This window comes from Phocoena phocoena, chromosome 14 (assembly GCF_963924675.1).
Source record: "Phocoena phocoena chromosome 14, mPhoPho1.1, whole genome shotgun sequence".
NCBI classification, from domain to species: Eukaryota; Metazoa; Chordata; class Mammalia; order Artiodactyla; family Phocoenidae; genus Phocoena; species Phocoena phocoena.
Window position 1 is genome coordinate 81,665,624 of NC_089232.1, and position 14,514 is coordinate 81,680,137.

Consider the following 14,514-nt stretch of genomic DNA (forward strand, 5'->3'; position numbering starts at 1 on the left):
ATCACCGCTTGGCATAAGCTCTGCGCGAGCCCACGTTTTCAGCAGCGCGTTGCCAGACAGGTTGCTGGCAGAGTGTCGAACTGATTCGAAATACTGCCCTAATAATATTTCCTATAATCTGAACTTAAGGCATCGCAGAGGTACAGGAAGCTGGAAAAAGCACATTCTAAATAAAACATCTTCCACGGGTGCGTTAAGGCATAAATATTCCAGCCTTGTGCCACAAAAGTAGGGGAAAATATGCCAGTTATATAGGTTAGCTTTAACCAGAGGAATTAAAACCATCAGACCAGTCGGCAAACACCACAAGGGGACATCCGCAAGGTCAAGGCCCAGAACGGTGGGGTTTGGAGTCCCTTCCGAGACCTCAGAGTCAGATCACGGGACCCTGCACAGCCCTCCACGTGGCACAAATGTGTCCCCCACTCTCCCAGAAGTCGTGCACACCTGGTGCCCCTCCTTGGATCCCATCATCCCAGGGACCCCCGCTTCACAGCCCATCTTGCACACTAACTGCTCCCAGCCTGCAGCAGGCTGGGGAGGGCAGCGCTGCCACAGGCTCGAAGCCTCAACCGGGCATGGCCTCCCCACCAGGGACGCACCCGACGCTCCGTCTAGGACGTACACATCACTTAGAAATGTCAACCCCGGCCAGGGGGACCGGGAGAGAAATGCTCCTCTGCTCGTAAGCAAATGACTGCAGGTTCCCAAACCTATCCTTTAATGGGGGCGCCTGATTTCCACAGGATGCCAGGAAGTGGCCCGGAACGTACTATGCTGATGCAGAATGAATGTCCTGGTTGTCAAAGGGTGGCGGTGGTTCTCTCCAAAAGGTGAAGTTACTGAATGTATCTGAACAGGGAAAGTCTGAAGAATGGCTCCTTTTCAGCAAGGGGAAAACGTGGTCGACCACCTCGCAGAGTCTCACATACCTGGGAGGAAGATGGACAACGTCACCGCCTGGGAGGGACACTCGGCCACGCGGGACACCAGCACGTACCCCCCGAGCGGTGCCCGGGAGTCAGGAGGGATCCAGGACCCCCAAGAATGGACCATATGCTTAACACGAGGGAGGCTGTTCTAGAATAATCCCTCACTAATTAACGGGAAATCGGAGAGTCTGCCAAGGAGGGGCATCGGAGACGGCCTCATGGGCAAGGCAGGTGTGACCTGACTTCACTCAAAGGAGCAGGAGCGAGACAGCATGACAGACGTACAGCCGCCCGCCTTGGGGGCAGTGGAGACAAGAATCACAGAGAAGTCACATCTTCGGAGCGCCACCCAGAGACTGTCTCACTGTGCAATGAAAGGGCGCTGGGCCCTGGGGTTAGGAGACTCCAATCTGACCTTCAGCTCTGCCATTTACGGGCTGCGCCGCCTCCGACAAGTGGCTTCATCTCTCTAAGCCACGATTCCCTCAACCGGAAAGGGAGAAAATGAAAACCGTGCACAGTGCTCACGTGAGAATTAAATCAGATAACGTATGCCATGGTAAAATAATGTGAGCCAATGCTCCATAAATTTATTCAACAATAAATCACGAACACTACAAAATAATTCGCCCTGGCTAATTGTTAGCCTCAGGAAAAAGAGCCATGGTTGGCATGAGGGTCAAGAGACCTGGGTCAAGATTCCCGCCTTACTGCTGTGGAACCCTGGGCAGGTGTCTTGCCCTCTCTGGGCCTCAGGTCCTTATGAATATGGACTTGGACCTGATCAGTGTTTCTCAACGCTCCCTGCAAGACTCTCTCACTCTGTTTTCTGTGTATTCCCAAGAAGATGTTGCATATTAGTTTCTGTGGCCTAGAACTACCAAAAGAAAGTTGCTCTACTGATATGCATTCTCAGACCTCCGGGCACCTCCAACCAGAAACTGTGACAAGCCCAGGCCTCCCTGCACATCCTCGGAGTCCTCCCTGACAGCCGCCGGTCCCTCTCCAGCTCTAATTTGCTAAGAACCAAAAAGGCTTTTGAAATCCAAACTCAAGGAATTAGCATGTTCTGAGGCATAAAATAACTTTTAAATAAGGATGAGTGTGTGTGTATTTAATAAAGGACCTCCAAAGAACTTATGAGAAACATTGTGCTTGCACAAACCGGGGAAAATCTCTCTTAATAAGCAAGAATCGTCTTTCCTAGGGATTAAAACAAAATTTTAAAATACCCTCTGGCTTGGAGACCTGTCTGTTTGAGTTTTGTGGCTCTGGAAGGTGGCCCCTCCCTGCAGGGGGCAGTTCACAGCTCATCATCAGCTCCGTCTGTGCCTCTCGGCCCAACACTCCACGCACGCACGGGGCTCCTTCAGAGCAGGCAGAGCTCACACACTGCTGGCCATAAATGCCAAGAAGGAAAGCACGGAAGCCCCCCATCGGCATGGGCCCCTGACTTCTCCGAGACAATGTCCCAGCTTCCAAGGGGCAAGCACCCACTTGGTTCTGAAATGGTGGTACCGAGTTTGGTACCACCAGAGAAAAGTGTGTGCTTAAACTGGGGAAGGAGAGTCTCTCTCCCACAGGGAGAATCACATCTCCCGGTCTAGGTAGAAGAAGACACCATTCCTTGGCGATAAATAAAGTTTCCTCCCCCAAGGCGTGGGCAAAGCGTGCATTTTTACCCCAGCGTCTCAGCAAACGGGATAACCTCAGAGGCCTCCTGGGCAGACCTTCGTAGATGCTGGCATCCCCCTTTCAACACCTCTTATGACAAGACATGCCACTGGGCTGCTGCCTGGGCAGAAACCTTTGCCACTTCAGGGCAGTGTGCCATCAGCTGAGAGTTCTTTTGACCCTAAATGGAAATCCGCTCTCTCCTCGAGACTGAGGAAAGACTTTCATGTGGGGAACGACGGAGAAGAGGGAACTGAGATGTTATCAGGGCGGCCGCTCAGAACTCAGGAGAGGGAGAAACCGTAAGGAAAGGCGTGTGGAAGAAAGAGTGCCTGCTGTCGTTCTGCCCATCAGGCAGCACCGGCACGGCCTCCCCTTGTGAAGGATGGAGGCGGGTCCTGGCTCCCCCACTCCCCTCTCGCCCCACATACCCTGGGAACTGCTTACTTAGGTCCTGGCCTGGCTATGGGGGGAGGGAGGCAGACCCCAGGGTGCCCTCTAGCCTGGAACTATCCTCTTTAAGCTGGATTAGACTCCCAATGGGTAAAAGGATCATCTTGAAAGTGAAAATCTGCCCTAGGGGAACCTCGATCTCTATCAAACAAAAAAACCAATCCCTGGGAAGCTGCTAGACCCGAACTCCCCCAGTCCAACTCCTCCACATAAGGAGGGCCCCAGCAGGCCCCCTGGGGTCGCTCAGGCCAGAGGCCGTTTTCCAGGTCTGCAGGGATCAGGCCAACAGGGGTACGGCCTCTGAAACGGACAAGGCAGGACGACACCTGTCTGCCCGACATCACCCAGTGGGCAAAGCTGAGGAAACACGCTCCACTCTAAGAAGTCAGGAACCCAAAGAGAGACATATCCAAGTCAAGGGAGATTCCCGGCCAGCCAGGAGGCCTCACTGCAAACAGTTACCCAGTTCAGCCCACGGCCTTGGGGAGAATGCGCTTCGGCCAAAAATACGAGAATTCTTACCGTCACATAGCCATGTTTCTGGTGAGAATGTTATTACAGGTCAGTAACGTGAAGGGCTACGTAGGTTCTTCATCTTTAAATATACCTTCTCATGATATTTTAATCTGGCTACATTTCTAATTCGCATTCTAGGCTTTCAAAACGAATTCGGCAAATGGAAGCCAGTAGTTTTCAAATTCATGCCATTCCACTCTGCAGCAGCATCTAACCGCTCGTTTAAATTTTCGACCCGGTGGGGATCTGATTTAATAATGCGGGCTGTCCGAAAGTTAGGTTCTGGACAAAATCCGAGACGCTAACATATGTTTTCCTTGTAGGAATTAAAGATTAAAATATAGGCACCGAAGGATTAAAAAGGTATATACTGTTGACTGTGGAACACCACTCCAAGGTCAAGATGACGACAACAGGCAAGGACACGGCGATGACAGCGAGGGGGCGCAGTACTCACGAGGAGACGTTGGTCTTCGCGTGCTCCTGTACCAGCTCTCCTTTGGGATTGACGGTGAATATCCTGTTCAGGGACACTCCCACTTGCTTGTACGAGTACACATCCTACATTCGGTAAAGTGGTAATGAGAAGAAAAGAGTTCATCGTAAATACAAATACTTCAGATTTGATACAAATACAGGCAGACCGCAGAGTTACCGCGGGTTCGGTTCCAGACACCACGATGAAGCCAATCACACGAACGTTTTGGTGTGCCGGTGTATATAAAAGTCATGTTTACACTACACTGTACTCTATTAAGTATGCAACAGCTTTATGTCTAGAAAAAGTGCATACAAAAAACACTTTAGGGCTTCCCTGGTGGCGCAGTGGTTGAGAGTCCGCCTGCCGATGCGGGGGACGCGGGTTCGTGCCCCGGTCCGGGAAGACCCCACGTGCCGTGGAGCGGCTGGGCCCGTGAGCCATGGCCGCTGAGCCTGCGCGTCCGGAGCCTGAGCTCCGCAACGGGAGAGGCCACGACGGTGAGAGGCCCGTGTACCGCAAAAAAAAAAAAAAAAAAAGTTTAAAAAAACACTTTATTGCTGAAAATGCTAACCCTTATCCGAGTCTTCAGCGAGTCCTAGCAGTCACATCAAAGATCACTGATCCCAGATCACCGTAATGTATAAAATCATGAAAAAGCTTGAAATATCGCAAGAATTACCAAAATGTGACACAGAGACAGGAAGTGAGCAAATGCTGTTGGAAGAATGGTGCTGACAGACTTGCTCGATGCCACAAACTTTCAATTTGTAAAAACTTTCATTAAACTCGAATAATACCTCCAAGTAGTGTAGAGAAAGAATGTCTCTGGATGTGAAACTAGTAAGTACGTTGTCCTCTCTGGGCCTCAGTTCACCCCTCTATTCGAGAACTGAGTTAAAAAGTAAACCACCGGGCTTCCCTGGTGGCGCAGTGGTTGAGAGTCCGCCTCCGATGCAGGGGACGCGGGTTCGTGCCCCAGTCTGGGAAGATCCCACATGCCGCGGAGCGCCTGGGCCCGTGAGCCATGGCCGCTGAGCCTGCGCCTCCGGAGCCTGTGCTCCGCAACGGGAGAGGCCACAACAGTGAGAGGCCCACGTACCACCAAAAAAAAAAAAAAAAAAAAAAAAAGTAAACCACCTACTACATCCCCTGCAATTCTAACATTGCTTAAGGTTACTCCGTGACCCATTTTCTTGGGCATGAGTTTCAAAAGCAGGAGAATTTTCTGACTGGGAAGTAAGTACCCAACTACCTTCTCCAGAATGCTGACCCTTCTAGCAAATTTGGGAAGTATGCACAAAATCTCAAAGTACTACTTTTACGATAGGAAATAACACTCTTAAAACTTGAGACACTGAATTCACCTTTGTGCTCTGTGGTCCCATTCCGGTAGAAAGGATCTAATCCTATTTAATGTTCTTGTTTTACTAATTTAGCAAGCAATTTGGAATTTAAAGTTTCTAGTTTCAAACTGAAACCCACAAGCCCACCTTCAAAGAAAACTAGATGCCACGAAATAATGACGATCTCCTTGCCTTTAGACGTAGGCAAGCGGCTCCTTAGCAGTTATTCCTAGTAGTAGCAGAATCTGGCTTCACGTGGGAGTCTAGGCCGGCCTTTCAGACGACGGCTATCTGAACAGACAGTAATTTCAAGAATTCGTATATACCCGACTACTACTTACAGCTGGTCGGTTTCCAAAAGCAGCATAAAAGGGTTCTGTATTTGGAGAAAACAAGTTTTTGATGTCTGTCAAACACTGGACTTTAAACTTCTCTGGCTTCTTTTCGATCACTTCTCTGTTAAAACAAATAAATAACAGGTCAGCACGAGAGCGTCGGCTTCATTAGCATCAAACTACTTTTAACCGTCAAAGGTGCTGGGATACTAAGAGCGCTTTCTTTCGTATCTTCAGAAGTTAAATATGCGTAAGTCGGTTAAGCCATCCCAGAGAAGCGCTAGACAGAAAGTGAATCCGTACTTTCAAGTCTTCCCACAAGGAAAACACCCCAGACAAGTGATTTCGACAGAGACTTCCACCAGTCATCCAAGGAACAAAGAATTCCAGGGCACAGAGGAAGAGAAAACCTCTCCTGACTCACTTCACGAGGCCAGCATGACCTCAAAAACTAAACCGCAAGAGGTAGTAAAGTATGGGGAAAGTGTGGGCCACTCTCACTCGGGAACGCCAGTGCAAAAATTCTAAATGAGTTAAAAACTTTGTTGCAATATATTAGCAAAGACCTAACTAAATGAAGAAATATACCATACAATTGAATTGGAATATTCAATATTATAATGAGATATTAATTCTCCATTGGTCTACAGATTCACTGTCATCTCAATTAAACTCTCACCAGGTTGTTGTCTGCATGTTTTTATGGAATGTGACTCAAATCGCTATAGAGACGAACGAAGGCCAGAAACGGAGGCACACATTTCCGGGCCTTCAATTTATGACTACGACGACAAAGTCAAAGCAGAGGAGAAGGGCACTCTCTTCAGCAAATGGTGCTGAGACAACTGAATATCCACACAGGTATAAAGAAAAAGAAAATGGACCCCTAGTGCACTCTATATACAAAAATCAATTCCTGGTGAATTACAGACCTCAACGTGAAAGGCGACACCTTTAGGTAAAATACAGGAGACTTTCCTCAGGCCCACAGTCTGGGAAGGCTTTGTCAACACACAGAAAGAACACAACTACAGGGGAAATGATCTGTTCAACTAAAGGCAACTCAGATTTACGTTCATCAAAAGCCATAAACTGGAGAAAGATATTTGTAGCGCTCGTAACAAAGGCTACGTGTGCACAATCTATAACACTCTTACAAATCAAAAGGAAAATAAGGGACAGACGTGAACAGGCACTTCACAGAAGATGAAGCCCACGTGGCCAATAAACGCGTGGAAAGAGACATTTCTTACCCACCAGAGTAGCAAAAATGTAAACGGCTGACAACGTGTAGGTAAGAAAGTAAAGCCGATGGAAGGAACACTTCGCACTGTTTGCTTCTGGTGTACGAACTGGTTCAACTACTTTGGACAACAGTTTGCCATGGCCAAAGAAGACCACACATGTGCATGCTCTGTGGCCCAGCAATCCTGCTCCTGGGGGTGTACCCTGGAGCACACTGCACAGGTGCCCCCAGAGGACACACACAGGCAGCACTGCGCCCGAGAGCAGAAAACCACAAGCGGCTCAAGCACCCACCAACAGCAGAAAAGATAAGCGGGCTGTGGTGGAGTCTAACAACGGGACCTACACAGAAGCAAAGACGAGCCAGTTACAGCGACTCTCAACAATCCTGGGAACGTCACGTTGAGCAGTAAAAGTGAGTTCCGGAAGAACATATGATTCATTTACATAAAGTTCACAAATGTGCACAATTCAACATACTGGTTAGGATCACACATACACGTGCTAACTATTTAGAGGAGCAGGGAATGACTAACGCAAAATCCAGGGATAGCAGTTACTATTACGGCTCAGAGGGTGGAGTGAGAGCACATCCTCTCGCTTCATCTCGGTCGTGGGCAGGCTGGTGTTCACTGTCTGATTATTGGATGATCTCGAGGGCCCCTTTCAGCTTGCGTATATTACAGAGATACTGCGTATCTAGCTATGTATCTATCTATCGACAGATGCCTTGCGTGTATTTTTTGAACTATTCTTCGGCGCCTCAACAAAACGTAATTTAGATGATGCCGATGAGCCCCAAACTGAGTGTCAGAAGGCCCAGGGGCTGGTCCTGGCTCTGCATGGCCTTCTATGGATTCCAGAACCCTCCTTAGCACTAAAAGGGCCTTACAGTCTACATCTCAGGACTCTTATACAGAGACACATGAGTGAATGTATGATTATAAGTCTCAAACTTCAATCCACTGCTTTGAGAGCAGCTCAGGACACTGCCCTGGGCCCCCAGCTCCAGGGAGGCTGCTGCTTTCCTGCCCCCCACTAGGAGGCCAGACTTAGTTTGGCTTGGCTGTCCTGAATGCGGGCATGAAGGGGAAGGGGAGAGGGCCATCAGAAATGGGCTGGTGTTCAACACCCATTTATGATAAAACTCTCCAGAAAGTAGGCATAGAGGGAGCTTACCTCATCATAATAAAGGCCATATATGACAAACCCATAGCCAACAGCGTTCTCAATGGTGAAAAACTGAAACCATTTCCTCTAAAATCAGGAACAAGACAAGGATGCCCACTCTCACCACGGTTATTCAACAAAGTTTTGAAAGTTTTAGCTACAGCAATCAGAGAATAAAAAGAAATAAAAGGAATTCAAATCGGAAAAGAAGAAGTAAAGCTGTCACTGTTTGCAGATGACATGATACTATACATAGAGAATTCTAAAGATGCTGCCAGGAAACTACTAGAGCTAATCAATGAATTTGGTAAAGTATCAGGATACAAAATTAATGCACAGAAGTCTCTTGCATTCCTAGACACTAATGATGAAAAATCTGAAAGGGAAATTAAGGAAACACTCCCATTTACCACTGAAACAAAAAGAATAAAATACCTAGGAATAAACCTACCCAAGGAGACAGAAGACCTGTATGCAGGAAACTAGAAGGCAGTGATAAAAGAAATTAAAGATGATACAAACAGATGGAGAGATAAACCATGTTCTTGGATTGGAAGAATCAACCTTGACAAAATGACTATACTACCCAAAGCAATCTACAGATGCAATGCAATCCCTATCAAACCACCAATGGCATTTTTACAGAACTGGAACAAAAAACTTCACAATGTGTATGGAAACACAAAAGACCCCAAAGAGCCAAAGCAATCTTGAGAAAGAAAAACGGAGCTGGAGGAATTAGGCTCCCAGAATTCAGACTATACTACAGAGCTACAGTAATCAAGATAGTATGGTACTGGCACAAAAAACAGAAATATAGATCAATGGAACAGGATGGAAAGCCCAGAAATAGACCCACACACATACGGTCACCTTATCTTTGATAAAGGAGGCAAGAATATACAATGGAGAAAAGACAGCCTCTTCAATAAGTGGTGCTGGGAAAACTGGACAGCTACATGTGAAAGAATGAAATGAGAACACTCCCTAACACCATGCACAAAAATAAGCTCAAAATGGACTAAAGACCTAAATGTAAGGCCAGACACTATCAAACTTTTAGAGGAAAACATAGGCAGAAAGAACACTCTATGACATAAATCACAGCAAGATCCTTTTTGACCCACCTCCTAGAGGGGAAATGGAAATAAAAACAAAAACAAACAAATGGGACCTAATGAAATTTAAAAGCTTTTGCACAGCAAAGGAAACCATAAACAAGACAAAAAGACAACCCTCAGAATGGGAGAATATATTTGCAAACGAAGCAACTGACAAAGGACTAATCTCCAAAATATACAAGCGGCTCATGCAGCTCAATATCATAAAAACAAACAACCCAATCCAGAAATGGGCAGAAGACCTAAACAAACATTTCTCCAAAGAAGATATACAGATTGCCAACAAACACATGAAAGGATGCTCAACATCACTAATCATTAGAGAAGTGCAAATCCAAACTACAATGAGGTATCACCTCACACCGGTCAGGATGGTCATCATCAAAAAGTCTACAAACAATAAATGCTGGAGAGGGTGTGGAGAAAAGGGAACCCTCCTGCACTCCTGGTGGGAATGCAAATTGATACAGTCACTGTGGAGAACAGTATGGAGGTTCCTTAAAGAACTAAAAATAGAACTACCATACAACCCAGCAATCCTACTACTGGGCATACACCCTGAGAAAACCATAATTCAAGAAGAGTCATGTACCACAATGTTCACTGCAGCACTATTTACAATAGCCAGGACATGGAAGCAACCTAAGTGCCCATCGACAGATGATGTGTGCTAACACATATGTATGGAATAAAAAAAAAAAAAGCTTCTGATGAACCTAAGGTCAGGACAGGAATAAAGACGCAAACGTAGAGAATGGACTCAAGGACACGGGGACGGGGAAGGGTAAGCTGCGACTAAGTAAGAGCGTGGCACGGACATACGTACACTACCAAATGTAAAAGAGAGACAGCTAGTGGGAAGCAGCTGCATCACAAGGGGCGATCAGCTCGGTGCTCTCTGACCACCTAGAGGGGTGGGGTAGGGAGGGTGGGAGGGAGGGAGGCGCAAGAAGGAGGGGATATATGTATACGTATAGCTGATTCACTTTGTTATACAGCAGAAACTAACACACCATTGTAAAGCAATTATACTCCCATAAAGATGTTAAAAATAAATAAATAAATAAATATTTTAAAAAATAACCAATGAAAGAAAAGAACTGGGCTGGTGGTCTATAAAAATAAACGGTGTGACCAGGACTCCTCATTACGGGAGGTCTCAGGCCAGGCAGGTGGTGATGGTGGCTGGTAGAGGGGCCACTGGACCCAGCCGAGGTCCCTGATTGGACGGAAAGCACACAGATAGATTCTCAGAGTCACTAAGACTCAGGCCAGCGATGCAGGGAGAGGGGCAGCTCCCCACGAAGGAGGGCAGCACGTGCTAAGGCTCAGAGCAGAGACCATCCCTCTGGACAACGGAGACAGCTCAGCACGACTGCATCCCAGAACCCGGAGAGAATGAGATGGGCGAGAAGGACAAGGCGAGTGGTGAAGAGCCCGTGATGCCGAGCTCGTGGCCTCGGGCTTTCTCCCGAGGGCCGTGATGAGCCAGTGAAGGATGCTGATGGGTGATGAGGCCAGACCCGCACTTGAGGCTGAACCTCCTCCGGGGCCCAGCACGGAGCGGGGGTGTCAGCTGGGAGGACGAGTAAAGCAGCTATTCTGGCAAAACCTCCGGTGAGCGGGAGAGGGGTCCCGAGCCGGCCCAGCGGGGCGGGGCGGGGGTCGGGCAGGCTGAGCCCTCACCTGTGCAAGGCAGAGAAGAGGCTACTGGGGCTGAGGAGCAGCGGCCCCTGGGGCAGCACCGTGCCCCGCTCGTTGACCCAGTGCAGGTAGCCCCGCGTCATGTCCGCCATCCCGATGGCCCGTGCGGAGCAGTAGAGGAACTTGTACCCGTTTCTGAAAAAGAGATGAAACGTTCCCGCTTAACGGCATCACACGATGGGCCATCTCGCGTGCACAAACCCTGATCTGTATCTGTCAGGAGGAAGGGCAAAAGGCCACGTTCTAGAAAATCTTAATGGTGAAAGAAGCCTGAACGCCTTTCCCTGCCGTTTGCTAAAGGACCCTCGCGGCCTCACTCGGTTTAATCCTCACGGGAACCTTGTTCAGTAGGTGTCTTCCTCTCGCTTTACAGTTAGGGAAACTGAGGCTGGAGGCATCAAACTGTCCAACTTAGCTGCACCCGGACCGTTCATACATCTCCATCTGGCTGCTCAGCTGTATCCTTTATAATACCCTGATAACACAGACCGGTGAATGCGTTTCCCCAAGTCCTATGAGCCGTCATCAAACCTGGGGAGGGCATGTGGGAACCCTCACTTTGTAGCCAAGTCAGGCAGAAGTGTGGGTAAGCTGAGGACCTACCACTTACGACTGGTGTCTGAATTTGTGGCGGCCTTGCGGGAATGAGCCCTTAACCCGTGGGGTCTGCGCTAACTAGGTAGTTAGTGTCAGAATTAAACTACTGGACACCCAGTTGGTGTCTGAAGAGAACTTGGGAATTGTGAAATGTGTGAAACCGCCACACATCTGGTGTCGGAAGTGTCACGAGTGAAGAAACAGATCACAGGAGGGTTCTTCTGTTAAACACAACTTTATTACTTTAGAAGAACTACATGTCCCTTTCTTTGAACCGCTGAAAACTTAGGAGTCTGAAATGAGATATTGTGCTACAAATATAAAATATAGGCCAGATTTCAAGGCCTTACTATAAAGAGAGAATATGAGATACCACCCATTCAGAGTTTTGATATCGAGTACATGATTAAATGGTAGGATTTTAATATACTGGATTAAATACATGAAAAAAAATGTTTAGCCCCCATCTGTACACTGATATCTCTCAACTTTACATTCTTAGCCCAGACCCCTCTCTTAAGCTCCAGAGCAATACATTCAGTGGCACACACCACATTACCCATCAGAGACCCACGAGTAGTACCTCAAACGCTTCCAGGCACCCCTGGAAGCCCACCCGTAGCATCATGAACCCCGTGCCGCCCCTCAGTCCCCCCGCCCCCACCAGTGGGACCTCTGACCTCTGTTCCTGCAACAGCATCCATCATCTCCCTGCCCCCCGCCGAGCCTCCACAGAGAAAGAAAACTTAATACTCAACTCTCCAAAGCCTTGCCAGTTCTCTCAGATATAATCCAAATTCCTCGCCGGGACCCGCAAGGCCACTGAGACCTGGTCCCTGCCTTTCTCTCCAGCCCCATCTGCTCCCTGGCACCGGGCTGGACACCTTGCCACACCCCTTCCTGCACCTGCCGTTCCTGCTGCCTGCACACTGTTCCCGTAGACCTCCGGGCTTGCCTGCCCCCTCACCTCATCGAGACCTGCTCAGACAGCACCTCCTCGGCGGGCCTTCCCTCGTCCGCCTAGCTAATAAAACACACCCTCCCTCACGCTCACCCCAGGCACTAAGCCCTCGCTCTGCTTTTTTCCTCATGCACCACCGGTCACTAATATTACACGACAGCCCCGTGTTTGACTGTGTCTCATTAATCCATGAGCTCCCTGAGGGTGGAGACCTTGTCTCATTCCTCGCTGTTAACTCCAGCGCCAAAAACAGTGCTTGGCAAGTAGCAGACACTTTGTAAATCTTTGCTGATGGGTAAATACAAACTACCCGCTTCCTATCCGACTTACTGCTCCACAGTGAATACTTCGTGTTGGCCAAAGGACCTGTCTCGAGATTTGCCTAATAATATGTTCTTTAAAACCAAGACACAGGAACGTGCTGGGACGAAGAGAATCTAGAAATAGCAGGTTGTTTTAAACACAGGGATGCATCTGAAAATCAAGCAAGCACTTTAATGAAACATCTTTGTATCTGAGCTGTCTAATTAATGCAATCTTTTTTTAAAAAAATCACTATTTCTGTATATAGCTCTTCACATCAAAGTCCTAAAAGCTGCCACCTGCAGGGGTCTGAGATGCTAATTTTATTTAAGGCTTGGTTTGCAAATATGCTTCGCGGCTTGACCCTGCCACTGGCTGTCCTCACCACACAAGTGTTCTGCTTCAAAGGCCGTTGCTAAACGTAGCTGGAAAGGCAGCTCGAGGACGTCCTAACGGGAGAAATGCCTGTTGGTGGCAGCAGGGATCACCTCTCCAGAGCCTTCACCCCGGTGAAAGCTGCGTGAAACGCCAGGTGTTCCCATCAGTCACTCAGGTGGCAGAGAGTCACCAGAAAGATTACTCTCAACGGTACCCCTCGTGGATAAGACCCCTCGCTCAGAAGGGCAGCCAGTAGCAGGATGCAGCAGGCATACCCACCGGACAGTCCCGAGCCAGGCTGGGCTGGGCGTGCTCAGGGGCCCAGCACAGCCCTTCCCTGCAGGAGTAGCGTGTACTGCGGGACCAACTATAACGGAAACAGGACACGGGATGGAGCAAGGTGGCCACGAGGGACCCCAGGGCAGGAAGGACAGCCCTGCCCGAAGAGGTACCAATGAACAGAGGTGCAACGCACACACGTGGGTCACACTTACCCCTCCGACATCTCAGCAACTAGAACAGGGCTCTGGGGAAACGCCAGAGACAAAAAGAAGGAATCATTCCATGGCCAGGCTTGGCACAAATGATTTTCTCCTTTTGTCCCAATCTCTACATCCCTCTTAGAGGCCTGGAGAGATACTGAAATAGACTGGAAAGATTCCCTTTGGGTAACCTTCTACCTCTTCTACTTAATTTTCCAAGGTAAGCTTCTATATTGGAGTTTCTCAATTACTAGTTGCCAATGACACGCCCCAGTCATGACAATCAAAGATGTCTCCAGACATTGCCACACACCATGGGGGGTAAAATCCCCACTGAAAGACAGTGATGTAGAGGAAAGGGAACTCGGTAGCCCTGTCTGCAGCCCTAGAGGAAGGGCACTCGCCTGCCACCTTAAGAAAGGAAAGCTCAGGGCCAAACTCAGGCTCATTCTCAGCCCCGCCTCCACGGGCCCTGCTGTCTGGTGCCAGCCAACTTCCAAGTCACATAGGCCGCCAGCCCTCTGCACCGCGGGCCCCCTGCACCGCAGGCCCCCTGCACCGGGGCCTCTGCACCGCCAGCCCCCTGCACCGCCGGCCCCCTGCACCACAGGCCCCCTGCACCACAGGCCCCCTGCACCGGGGCCTCTGCACCGGGGCCTCTGCACCGCCAGCCCCCTGCCCCGCGGGCCCCCTGCACCGGGACCTCCTTTCTGTGAGCACTCCTCACCCCCACGAACCTGCCCATCTCTCAGCCCCTCTTCCCACTGCTACCTCCACCTGTGATGAGCCTTCCCCTCTTTCAAAACTCTGCTCACCCAG

General features: G+C 49.1%; 1 protein-coding gene across 6 annotated transcripts in view; it reads right to left on the reverse strand.

Annotated features, from left to right (window-relative positions):
* Positions 1-764: 764 nt before the first annotated feature.
* The window catches only part of LPIN1 (lipin 1), a 120,980-nt gene continuing 107,230 nt past the window's right edge, over positions 765-14,514 (reverse strand). For 4 of the 6 annotated variants that reach the window (XM_065891053.1, XM_065891056.1, XM_065891055.1 and 1 more), the window contains 4 exons: positions 10,957-11,109; positions 5,741-5,855; positions 4,033-4,136; positions 773-932 (listed from right to left, as the gene is read on the reverse strand). In XM_065891053.1, coding sequence (XP_065747125.1) covers positions 773-932; positions 4,033-4,136; positions 5,741-5,855; positions 10,957-11,109 — 532 coding nt within the window. Of the gene's footprint in view, positions 933-4,032; positions 4,137-5,740; positions 5,856-10,956; positions 11,110-14,514 lie in introns of all 6 variants that reach the window. The other 2 variants (XM_065891052.1, XM_065891050.1) reach the window with 1 other exon arrangement.